At 48.8% G+C, this 13,112-nt stretch overlaps 1 protein-coding gene across 5 annotated transcripts in view; it reads right to left on the bottom strand.

Moving 5' to 3' along the window:
- The window catches only part of LOC125311580 (arginyl-tRNA--protein transferase 1), a 97,988-nt gene that overhangs the window by 69,371 nt on the left and 15,505 nt on the right, over positions 1 to 13,112 (bottom strand). For 3 of the 5 annotated variants that reach the window (XM_048269786.1, XM_048269783.1, XM_048269787.1), the window contains exons 6-7: positions 10,852 to 11,090; positions 7,703 to 7,831 (exon numbers count right to left, since the gene is read on the bottom strand). In XM_048269786.1, the coding sequence (XP_048125743.1) occupies positions 7,703 to 7,831; positions 10,852 to 11,090 (368 nt within the window). Of the gene's footprint in view, positions 1 to 4,945; positions 5,075 to 7,702; positions 7,832 to 10,851; positions 11,091 to 13,112 lie in introns of all 5 variants that reach the window. The other 2 variants (XM_048269788.1, XM_048269785.1) reach the window with 1 other exon arrangement.

The following is a 13,112-nucleotide window of genomic DNA, read 5'->3' as shown; positions in this document are numbered from 1 at the left end:
CTCACACACATGCACACACACACACACCCACAGAAAGAGAGAAGGAGAGAAAGAGAGAGAGAGAGAGAGAAGGAAAGAAAGAGAGAAACTAATGGCCAAACATAAACAGACACACAGATGCACAAACATAAACATGCAGGGACACGCACATGTACAGACAGACATAAGCACCTGAAAGCACGCGCTCCGACTCTTAACAGAGTGGAAATAAGTGCCCCACCACGCTCCAGCAAAGAGGGGTACATCTGTACACACAAAAACATACAATTATTCCACGGAAAATTACTGGAAGGACCATCCACCGAATGAAGAAAAAAACAAACACAGCATTTAGGAAGACGCAGGGTTTAGTGTATTTGACCCGTGACTATCTCTAGGATCGTTAGTCTTTAGTCTTTCTCTTAAAAACACACACACACACACACACACACACACAGTGCATACATACACACACTCACTCACACACACACATGGACCGCATCACTTCCTCTCCAGCTCTCACTCTCCTTTCCCTACTATAAACAGTCATCTGAGTGTGATTAGGGAGTCAAGCAGCCGTCTAGGACACACACACACACACACACACTCACGCACCAGCAAACACACACATGCACGTGTGCAAGAGCTCACTGTAGTCAATGATGAGGTCTAATGGCCACTAAGCTCTCTGCTGCTCATTACCAGACCCGCTCCATCAGAGAGTGTTTGTCCGCTCATTTGTCAGTGACACGCTTTGTGTATAAGGACGCGTGCGCGCACACACACACACACACACACACACACACACACACACACACACACACACACACACACACACACACAGACACACACACACACACACACACACACACACACACACACACACACAGACACACACACACACACACACACACTCTTGTGATACTCCTAGATCCTTCTTTTCTTTACCCTCTGCTCTGTCACTGTCTCCTCCTCTCTGGGGTCAGTGATGGACTGACTCTCTGATAAGGTTTGCATGGGACCCAAACAAACACTCACACTCACACACACACACAGGGCCTCCTGCCCTGCGGCCTTCACTCCCACAGGGTTCTATTTACACTGGCAGGACCTCCAGCTTCACTTTCCACTGACACACCAACCGAGACCCAGGGTCAACACGCTACACTGACCGCAGTGCAAAGTTCCACTATCACTTGGGAGGAACAAACCACAAAACAGCCGTTGAGTAACTTCTCTACCTTCATGCTATTATACTACATTAGGCTACATTAAAGTGAAGTGTTGAAATTTCAATAGTGAGGAGATTGATGGAGGCCTTGGGAGGAGAGATATGGCCAGAGATCGACTCATGAGCTGCAAAAAGATGTCCACTGCAATAACAAACAATGACCCTTGACCCAGGCAGGAAGTGGATGGGCCCAATAGGGAGAAGAGTCTGGGAGCGAATGAGCAAGAGCACGAGAGAAAGAGAGAGAGAGAGACCCTGTGGGAGAGGAGCCTGATGCAATGAGCACAGCTGGACGGGCAACTAAGCAGGGCCATTCATTCGCATTCACCCAAGCTTCTTCACTAAGGCCTTCACATTATCCGACAGATCTAACAGAGAATACAGTTAATACAGTTATAGGATTTCATTGCGTTTCACACTGTTCAATGCATCTAGTGGGGAATGCAGTTATAGGATTTCACTGCATTTCACATTTGCACTTATATTACCAAGATTGAACTTGTGAACTCCACAAAGTTCCTCTCAGGTAATCGCTGCTGCCAATTAGCTCAAGCGTGCTTGTGTGTAAATCTTTCAAAACCCATAGCCACTACCATGTGTGAGTAGAAATGTGGAATTCTGGCATCTCCGCAGCAAAGGAAGCACACACCTAACCATACACACAAATGTTGCCTAGTTCAAGTGTGTTGTGTGCCTGGCTGGGAAAAAAACAGGTGGGGGTAGAAACGCCTCTCTTCCTCTGGGACATCTCAAATTGATTCATAAATACCTCTCCACACACACACACACACATCGTGTGTGCCAGTGATTCCACTTCCTAACTCATGCATATACATGGCATATCCCCAACACTAACAAGCATCATCACTTTAACACACTTTCCATCTATTACCTGAGCAAGAGGGGGCATTGTAATATTTGTCTGCGTGTATGTGTGTGTGCAAGTATGTGTGTGCGTGTGTGTGCATGTGTGGTTTAGCATGGAGGTTAACAGAGACCAAGCAACTAAAGAGGTGAGGGGCTTTTTGAGGTAAAAGACTCACTGTGTGTGTGTGTGTGTGTGTGTGTGTGTGTGTGTGTGTGTGTGTGTGTGTGTGTGTGTGTGTTGTATTAGATTAGCAACTTGAGTTTTTAATGAGCTTCTCTGAATGTAGTTTAGGAGTGGATGTTGCCAGTCTCGCAGGCGTAGCAGAAGCTTTCACATATGACATGAGCTGAGCGTCAGAGGCGGTTGCATCAGCCATCCAGCAACAACAACACAATTATAAATTCCTTCAAGCCAGAGAGAGAGAGAGAATACAGAAAAGGACAGTAGTACAACAAATTAAAAATGACAGGAAAGCAAAGAGGCGAACTGAGCGAGAGAAGAGCAGTGAGACAGAGAGGGGGATATCAGAGGAAAGAGGGATGGGGAGATGAAGAGATAAAGGGAGAGGCAGATAGAGAGAGCAGTACAGACAGACGAGTGTGGGGAGGTGTCAGGAGTGACACGCGAGCAGCACGCGAGAGCGCACTGTCCTTCTGTCAGGCCGGAGGAGCAGCAGCCTCAGGGGCAGAATCCGCTTCCTCCCAGAACAATGGCCCTCTGTGTATGCATGTGCGTCTGTGTGTGTGTGCGTGCATGTGTGCATGTGTGTGCGTGCATGTGTGTGCGTATGTGTGTGCGTATGTGTGTGCGTGTGTACATGCGTGTGTATGCATGTGCGTCTGTGTGCCTGCCTGTGTGTGTGTGTGTGCATGTGTGTGTGTGTGTGTGTGTGTGTGTGTGTGTGTGTGTGCATGCATGTGTGTGTGTATGTGTGTGCGTATGTGTGTGCGTGTGTACATGCGTGTGTATGCATGTGCGTCTGTGTGCCTGCCTGTGTGTGTGTGTGTGCATGTGTGTGTGTGTGTGTGCGCGTGTGTGTGTGTGTGTGCGTGTGTGAGAGAGACAGAGAGCCTATGTTTGTCCAACCCCACACCTTCAGCTCATTTCGAGCAGTTCTCAGTTTCCGGTACAGACTCATAACTTCAGCAGGATACACACATGCGGAGGAAGAGGTCACAGCTTAAGAATCCTGACGCTCTGGACTCCCCTTTAAATTCAAAACGCCCTTCCCCTCGCATCTAGTGGACCGTGTTTACGGCCGCCTTCGGCCGCCAAAATGGAGACAAGCTCGATGAAGAATGGGCTCGGGATCTGTCGTGTGGGATCTGGAAACCCAGACGGGTGATTCCCATGATCCCACAGTGGCAGGGGCAAGAAAAGAAACCACTGTGCCCAACCTGGCAGCCCCTTGGCATCAGCTTGGCACGGTGACAAGGCTCCGGCCACCCCCACCTCTGTCTGCACCACCCAGGCCATAAAACAGGGCCGAACCTGGACACACATGCGCCCACATTCTCTCTCTCTCTCTCTCTCTCTTTCTCACACACACACACACACACACCTCTGCCACTATTAATAGAGGCGTGTTATGGCACCAGGAAAGAATCTAGGACAGACTGCCGACTCTTGACGGTTTATTTTTTCACTATTAATTCAGCCGCTTTTACGACCAGGAGGATTTATTCATTGGCAGGCCGGGCTGCTTTTTCCAGCCCTGAGGGACAAAGGCCCCCTAACACACACATACTCCTGAGGCTCCGCACCTTCCTCTACACCTAATCCTCCTCCTCCTCCTCTCTCTTCCCCTCTCCTCTCCTCTCTCTTCACTCCCTCGCTCCTGCAGAGCCTGCTCAGACTACTGAGCGTTTCCAGGAGCTGGGACATCTCTGCCTTCTCCTCTCTCTCCTCTCCTCTCTGCTCCTCACACCTCTCCTCTTTCCTCAAGTCTTTATGAGATGGAGGCGCCTCACAGAGACCACATGCCACATTTATGATAGAGCCCTGTAAACAGCGGGAGAGGCCTGCCAGCATAGGTGGCAAGAGAGAGAACGGGAGAGAGGGAGAGGGAGAGAGGGAAAGAAGAACAGAAGAGAGGTAGAGACAGAAAGAGAGAGAAAGAGGAATTTGTTTCCTCAGATCTACAATGCCTCTGTTATATTAGTTCTTGTGATACATTGTGTGTGTGCATGTGTGTGTGTGTGTGCGTGTGTGTGTGTGTGTGTGTGCATGTGTGTGTGTGTGTGCATGTGTGTGTGTGTGTGCATGTGTGTGTGTGTGTGTGCATGTGTGTGTGTGTGTGCATGTGTGTGTGTGTGTGCATGTGTGTGTGTGTGTGCATGTGTGTGTGTGTGTGCGTGTGTGTGTGTGTGTGTGCATGTGTGTGTGTGTGTGCGTGTGTGAGAGAGACAGAGAGCCTATGTTTGTCCAACCCCACACCTTCAGCTCATTTCGAGCAGTTCTCAGTTTCCGGTACAGACTCATAACTTCAGCAGGATACACACATGCGGAGGAAGAGGTCACAGCTTAAGAATCCTGACGCCTGGACTCCCCTTTAAATTCAAAACGCCTTCCTCGCATCTAGTGGACCCGTGTTTACGGCGCCGCCGGCCGCCAAAATGGAGACAAGCTCGATGAAGAATGGGCTCGGGATCTGTCGTGTGGGATCTGGAAACCCATTTATCTGCATTGCTACCCTGAATGGGGTGAAACTACACCAGTTCATGACTCACAGTGCTACAGCAAGTGTCCTCATTTACTAAACTTCAATGCCTGTGAAAAGTGATGTAATAATAGGGTCATGCCTGTGAAAAGTGATGTAATAATGGGGTCATGATTGTGACCCCTGACCCGTCACCTCTGAACCATACCTCAGTCTCACCACACTCAGACGGGTCATCGCCGTGAATGGCCTGCTGGTACTTGGAGTACAGTGCGGCGGAACGCTCGTAGGTCGCCACAAACTCAGGATCCTCAAAGCTGACCGGCACTAGCCTCACCTTCAGAGAGGAGCAGGGAAGGGGGTTTGGATGGAGGGAAGGCGGGAGGGAAGAGATGAGAGGAAGGGGTGGAGAGAAAATGGTGGTAGAGGTGGGCAACACGTTTGGGATGTAAAAGTGTGAATGACGCGATAGAGGGTTGCATTAATGGAGCCATGACCAGTTAAGAGATCAGAAGAGATATCGTGTCGAGTGAGGGCACCAACAGGCAAGAGGTTATAGAGGTTTCACAGAATAGTTTGCAGGCAAAGGAAGAGCAGTTAGACATGGCAAAACAGGGAAGTAGATGGAAAGTTTGAGAAGGTAAAAATACAGGAGTATAAGGGTGCACATTTGGAGGATGGAAGATGTTAGTGCATGTCGTGGGGAAGCAGCGATCCAGTGACAGGAGTTGGGATGGGAGGGAGAGGGAGAGGGAGAGGGAGAGGGAGAGGGAGAGAGAGAGAGAGAGAGACAGAGACAGAGAGAGAGGGAGGGGGTATTGATGGAGATGTTTTAGACAACACTACACACTAAAAGCAGCATTAGGTTATTAATGTACCATGACAAGCGACAGGGCTGAAATTTAGACTCCTCCAAGCTCATTTGCAACAGGTCAATTCAATGGTGTGTGTGTGTGTGTGTGTGTGTGTGTGTGTGTGTGGCGTGTGTGGAGGAGTCCGATTCCAGTCCCACAACCACAAAGGAAATAAGGGAAACCTGAAGGTGAGGCTAGCGCACCATCACAGCTAAGCTCTGGGAGCTACTGAGGGGCCACTGTTCACTGTTCAGCAGCAGCACTGAACCCTTTAAAAGGGAGTGGGAACTACACCCAGCGAGACCAGTACCTCATAACATACTCAACCAAGGGAGTTACACACACACACACAATCATAAAAGCAATGCCTAAGGGGGCGATGATGTTATTTTGGAAAAACTATACACAACAGACACTCTCCTTCTCACTCACTCACAAACACAAACACAAACACAAACACACACACACACACACACACACACTACCTCTGGGCATATTCCATGAACGAGTCAAAACAGAGTTTTCCAGAGTTACATAAAAGCTGACTGCATCAGGAGAATCTGTTCACCTTCAAAAACAGCAGATGCAACCAGAACTACTCAGAGCCAATAAAGACTTTAGATACAGCACTCTCTACTAACAGGGGCCTCGCCCATTACCAGTATAAAACTCAGAGCCACAATCAACATGACCGTGTGCCCCAACCTCGTCCATATACATGATTAAAGGTTTCTATGACACAGAAAAAAAAAAGCTGAAGCTAAAATGCTCCTACAACTCCAGCACACCACAGCTGGGCCCCCATACTGCAGTGGAGATTTACGGCCACAACGCGGGCATGGTTAAGGCGAGACGTACAAGGAGACTACACTACAACTAATCAGAAACATCTGGCTAAAGCTTTGACTAGCACGACGGCTAGCGCCGTGCTAACATACCAGAAAATGTGCTGTTAAAAGCCCGGCAAAGATTTATTGTCAAGGGTCTAGTACAGCTCGGATAACTCGGAATGGTGGCCACATGAGGGGCTGGGATGGATTTTTTTGGGAGAGTGCTGAAGAGAGGGGAGGAGGGCAAGGTGTCACCTAAATCATAAAAATGTGACCGCGCTGGGTCTGGCTAGCTAGTGTGCTAGCACAAAGGCGCTAGCGCAGAGGCTATGGCAGTGCTGGTGTTGGTGCAGCTGGGACCGCTGGCCCTGGGAGATTGATGAGTGGGAGCCTCGTGCAGTCTGGAGGTGCAGGGGAAGTACCTGAGCCAAACAGCAGGAGAGGGAGATGAATGGGCTGGCTGGCCAGCACAGGCACCTGTAGCAACACCAGGCCACCACTCCCACCCACCCACCCAGCACCACCTCTCGGCCCACCTACCAGACGTATGGGAGCACTTTTCTCTCTTCCTACACTACCACTCTTTGCTCTACCACATTCTTGGTCTCATTCAGTCTCTCTGTTGTAAGGTGTAAATACATGCAAACACATCTACTGCCAGTCACGCACAGACACATGTGTTGTTTGTTTCTCTCTCACACATACACGCACAGTCCCCCACACACACACACACACACACACATCACTCCCCTTAATGTTATTTTCCCTCCTTTCGCCCCTTCCCTCATATCCGCTCTCCTCGCTCACTCTGTCTGCCGCTGCTGTGCCGTCTCACCTGATCCCATGCTCCATCCATTCGCAGGCAGCAGCAATAAAAAGTCATGGCAGGGGCTGTTTTTCTGCCCCAACTATACTGTTTACCCTCGTTTACCTCCCCATCCGTTCTCACTCTCTCCCCGGCTCACCCTCCTTCCTTGACTCAGTACCCGTCTGGCTGCTGACAGATTTGCCAAGTTTGCATTCTCACGGAGGTGTCCGACAACAGAGAGGGGGGACAACAGAAACATCTGTGCTTTGGGCGACTGTGGTCAGATAGGTGATCGAATGTCGTGCGCTCGTCACACACAAAAACACAAACAGAGAGATGCGCTCTGCTACCCTGCAGCTAAGCTCAATGATCACTCATTTTTTTGTGTTTGGAGTCAATCTCTAGCACCCTATCCCCTCTCTATTTTCATCCCTGAGGGGCTGACCCCTCAACTCTCACCCTTGACCCCTGACCTGGCTCTCAGTGGGCTTGTCTGGAGGATCCTTGTGAATGGCCATCTGGTAGAGTTTGTACAACTGGTAAGAGGCGTCGAAAGAGGCTTTGAACTCTGAACTGGGGGGACTGGAGCGCACTAGCCTCACCTTCAAGAGAGGAGCAGCAGGAAAAGGGTTAAAACACAGAATTCAGTGAGTGACAACCCCCAACCTAAAATCCCACCCAGACTGAAATACAGAAACAACACACACCAAAATCCCGTGGATTAAAAACCCACATGGAGAGATGAAAGTTGGCAAGATAAGATGTAGCACACACATACACAGACGTAAGAAATGAAAAAACAACAACAACATGCGGCTGAGGAAAACACACATGGAACCAGTGAGCAACAGGTCTTCGTTTTTTTCCTGCAGCGTTCAGCTTGGCGTTCAACATCAGACCCATGGTAGCTGCTTCCATACCAGCCACAGGCTGAGTCACTCTGTAAACTGTAAGGCTGTAAATGTATGCGAAACGCTGGACTTCCTCTGGTCACACTCATGCCATTCGATCCAGTGTGATGGTTCAGGCAACGGAAAGACCAGCTGTGAGGTCCTGGAGCTGGATGTGGACAGTCAACCGTTTCACCTCAGCAAAACCTCCCCGACACACACAAAAATTAGCGATTTCTCATTGTTGTCATTTCCCCGAAATTGAGAGAGATAGCGTCCCCCCTTATATTTGGTTTCTCCTCCTCTTAATTAAAAAATTCTTAGTTTTTAAGGCTTTGGTTGGATTGTGTTCCTGCTCCTCCTGGGTCCTCTGGAAAGTGCTCGATGGGGGTTATTTAACCCCGGGTTTATTTTGGTTGGCCACATCAGGGCTCTCGTATAACTTGCCTGGCTGGGCCATAGTGCGGGGGAGACAAAGCTGCCAGAGTCCCGTGTAAGAATTAACGGTTCGCACAAATCTTTTTATCTGGCAACTCTCTCGAGACGGTCTCAGAGTGACCGGGGGTTCAAGGGGGTCCACCTGCGCTCAAGATTGGCTGGCCGCTGGTATTTTTATACTTTCAAACCCTGTCTAGGGTTACTGAATGTTTTAATACTGTTTATGTTAAAAGCTTAGGCATCCAATTAAAAGAAAATGAACAGAAATCAGCCTGTGTGTGTGTGTGTGTGTGTGTGTGTGTGTGTGTGAGTGAGAGAGAATAATAAGCTTGTGGGAGAAATACACACTAAGGGAAGGGAAAAGAAATCCCTGAACCGTTTCTTCTTTCAAAAACATTTTTATCACAGTGTGTTGAAAAGGCTTTTGATTCGAGCACATTAGCTCTGTTTGTTAATGTATAGTAGAGCCATGGCAGCATATTTGAGGGTGAGTAAAAGAGACAGAGAGAGGCAGGCGATCCAGAGCCTGGGTGAAGGAGGGAACCTGAACTTTAATAGAGAGCGAGAGAAAGTAAATCAAAACAGAGGGCATGTGTGGACTTTTACCACATGGTTACACTGCCCCCTGATGGTATCCCTCTGCCCGGAACTTTTTAAGTTCTCTTGTGGCTGGGCAGCATGTGTCCATCTATTTTTCACGACTATTTATGCTGCCTGACACGAATTCAAGCAACACCAGAGGATTTCTGTGAACTAAAGGATATCCTCAGACATACACACACACACTTGATGCATATGTGATCATTGTATTTGACTTTGAAACGGCCACACACGCACAGCTGTGATCAAAAGAATAACTATTGCTAAGATTCCACACATCCGTTTATTTATCTGTGAAAGAGGCCCTAGATGGCTCGAAGTGGGGCAAAAAGAGTTTTCTGTCTCTCTCTCCTCTCTCTCTCTCCCTCTCTCTCTTATTAGGCCGACTCCAGACCCTCCTCTGTTTAACAGCTCGTTGGATGACAGAGTGGGCTGGCCGACAGTCCGGCCGGCCTACCGTAAACACCTCATTAGGTGACCGCTGCCGGACGGCTATCTCCGGAACATTCTACCCCGCGGTCACTCACCCCCTCTTCCCACTTCCCCCCATGTATCTTCAGTCAGTGGTCATCCTATCAGTGGCAAACCTCCCTCCACTTCACTCCCCCTCATGCCTCCCCGGATGTTCGTGAAATGGGAAAAGAATTAGATAACCGCACAGACAGTACGATAGGGGGAAGTTAGGGAAGGACCAGTCCACGTGTCCTATGGATCTTTATTTCAGGCATGCCTGAGAGAAACAAGCAAGAGACCTCACGGAAACTTCATTACTCCTCAGGTTTGGTTGTGACCTTCAGCAGAGATGGGTGACCTTGCCCGGTTGCCTGGGATCCACTTACACAGATTGAATGGGACAATGTTGGAGAATTGAGATCAATCCAATTAGTTCCTGGTTCAATTAAGTTAATTGGGAGTAGAGAGAGCGCCTCATCCCTCGGGATTTCCCACTGGTGGAGGGCCATCCTGCCATTCGCTCATCAGGTCTCCAGTCGGAATCCAAAAGCTTAACGTCCTTACCAATGCTGACATCACTTTCCTAGTGGTCTGGAAACAGACAGGGCAAAGGAGGGAGAGTAAAACAGACAGTGTGTGTGTGTGTGTGTGTGTTTTCATTCTGAGAGAGGCTATGTGGCTTCAGCTTCCAATTGAATTAGCGGAGCGGTGGAACGATCCGACACAAACACTGGAAAGCGCTGTTGCTGTTGCCGCGGCAGCACTGCGCCCATGGCATGGTTACGCACAGCCTCTTGGGGCCGGTGAATGAGGTCATCATCCTTTTTTTCGATTCCCGGGCAAGCATCCGCTGCCAGCTCCTCCACCTATAGATAAGAGCGCAGCACACCTCAGGTCAGCGCGGCTGATAAGCTGGGCAGGTGCAGGGAGGTGGAGGAGCAATGGAATTAGAATGATTCATGAAGTTCCTGTGTGCTCGCTGGATGTGTTTGGGCACCTCGGCCAGCTTGTCCAAACACGGACTTCCTGCCAGTTCCTGCTCATTATGATAAAGGAGTTGGCCTGGGTTAGCGGCAACATCAGCAACAACGTCCATGGACGACTTGCAGTTTGGTAGCACATGAAGGACCCCAGAGAAACACACAGACACAGACACACAGACACACACACACACACACACACACACACACACACACACACAGACACACACACACAGACACACACACACACAGCATTCTCACCTCCAAGCGGTGCAGAGGGGAGTCGGGAGTCGTCTCGGATAGGAACTCCTCCAGGGACTTGGTCTGGTTGGCCGTGGTGGGAGCAGGGGCAGGAGCTGGAGCGGGCACTGAGGAGGAGGAGGAGGAGGTGGCAGTGTCCCCGGCCTCCTGCTGCCGTCTCTGCTCCTTCTGCATGCGCCGCTCCTTACGGAGCTCCTTGGCCTTCCGACACGGAGGCCTGCTGGGATCTGCTCCCACACCTGAGGGAGAGAGGGAGAGAGAGAGGAAGAGAGAGGGAGAGAGAGAGAGAGGAGGAGGATGGAGTGGTGAGGGGAAAGGGTAGTAAAGAAGAGAATGAAAGAGAGGCAAAGAGAAGGAGGAATGGAAAGAGAAATACAGAGGATGTGACTCAACCAGCTGATTCAATTTGTTTTCTTTAGAGGCGTTTGTATGAATTAAAAAAAACCTTTTAAACAGCTTTTCCAAAACAAACAGCGGCGGCAGCAACAAACACCCCACAAACACAGCTGAAACGGGTGGAAATGAGAGATTATGCCAAAAACATTCAAACTGTTAATCCCTCCCTTCTACCCTGAAGGTCCCACTCCTCACGCAAGCAGGTCACAAAGCAGTTCCAGAGAGAGAGAGAGAGAGAGAGAGAGAGAGAAAGAGAACTGACTAGGCGTGCTTCATCAGTTCAAGTCTAATTCAATTAGTGGCTTCTTAAGCTTGTGCTCTTCTGTGTTGTTTCTGGCGGGGGGGTTGGGCACAGCACTGTGCCATGTGGAGGCGGTTTGTGGGCGTGGAGGGTGGGTTTCCGATCGCTGGAAGGGGTAGACCGCCGAGCGTGAACGTGCGCTTGTTCGCTCATTTATGTGAAACTCACTCGATCACCGCCTCGCCCATTCACAGGGCAATGGGAAACACTCTTGAACATCCGGAAGCCATTCTCCTTCCTAATACCTCCTCCAAGAAACCCCGGGACCCCCTCTTTTTTTTCCTGCCACTGCCATGACATCAACAGCACTGAGTTCCTCTAACTGCACATGCTCAGTAAAGATAGATAGATAGATAGATAGATAGATAGATAGATAGATACTTTATTGATCCCCAGGGGAAATTCAAGGTCTCAGCAGCATACAGACAACACAAACACATTCTTTAAAGCAACACCAAAGAGTTTTTTGTACCTTAAAATAATGTTTCCAAAATCGTTTCAGTGGTTCATCAACTCGTAACAGGGTGAACGGCACTTCTGCATTCACTTCGCGGCCCTCTATCAGCTATAACCACACTATGCAAGTTTGCCAGTTCGATGGAATGAGACATAAGAAACTACAAATTTGACTTGCATCTGATGTCGCAATACATTGTACTTTCATAAAATCATGCAACATATTCTACCTTTTCTGACATCGTTATTTACAAAGCCAGTGCTCGATAAACAATTAGCATGCGTGTGACAGAGGAACAGTTCTTTGGTGTTGCTTTAACAGCAGAAAGAGTAATTAAAGTATATAATATAAAAACACAACTAAGCAATAAGTACAGTAGAAGATAAAGAATACGCTAAATATACCAAAATACAAATTATACTAACTAACACTTAATCTAAATCAATTCTAAAAACAGTATCCACATAGTGGTGATTAATCAATCAGAGGCGCTTGCAATGACTGAGGCAGAGACTGAGCCTGTGATTCTCTGTGCATAGTAAGGTAAGGTAAGGTGTTCTGTGTGAATGAGTGTCATGGTGATAGTGCAATGATAATAGTGGTCATGGTGATAGTGCAAATGAGTAAGTCCAACAGTGCAACAATGCAGAAATAAAGTAAAGTAAAGTCTATATATTTAACTATTTTAAGAAAAGGTATAAGTGTGGCCACAGTTCGGCTGTGGCATGGAGGGAGGGGTTATGCACATGTGCTAATGTGCTAATATAGCACGCAAACAGTGAGGCAGAAAGACAGTGGTAAAAGTGGCTAGTGGACAGACAGTATCCAAACGTGGAGGGGGTGAAGAGGCAGACAGACTATGCAGAGAAGTCTCTCTCTCCTCTTCCCTTAAGTGAAGCATAAATACTCCAGAGGGTCGTGGTAAACTAGGGTGCTGAGGTCGATCAACCTCAAGCATCACAAAAGACATATGGTGGACACAACTGAGGGGCTTCACGGTTCCACAAGTGTCCACACCAGGCCTTGACCACATACCCAACAACAGCGCAGACCTGGAGTGCAAAGTCTGGCGCTGCAGTTACAGAGACATGAGATCAAGACTGTGAT

This window comes from Alosa alosa, chromosome 18, assembly GCF_017589495.1.
Source record: "Alosa alosa isolate M-15738 ecotype Scorff River chromosome 18, AALO_Geno_1.1, whole genome shotgun sequence".
NCBI lineage: Eukaryota > Metazoa > Chordata > Actinopteri > Clupeiformes > Clupeidae > Alosa > Alosa alosa.
The sequence above is the reverse complement of the archived record's forward strand: the minus strand, read 5'-3'. Positions and strand labels throughout refer to the sequence as shown.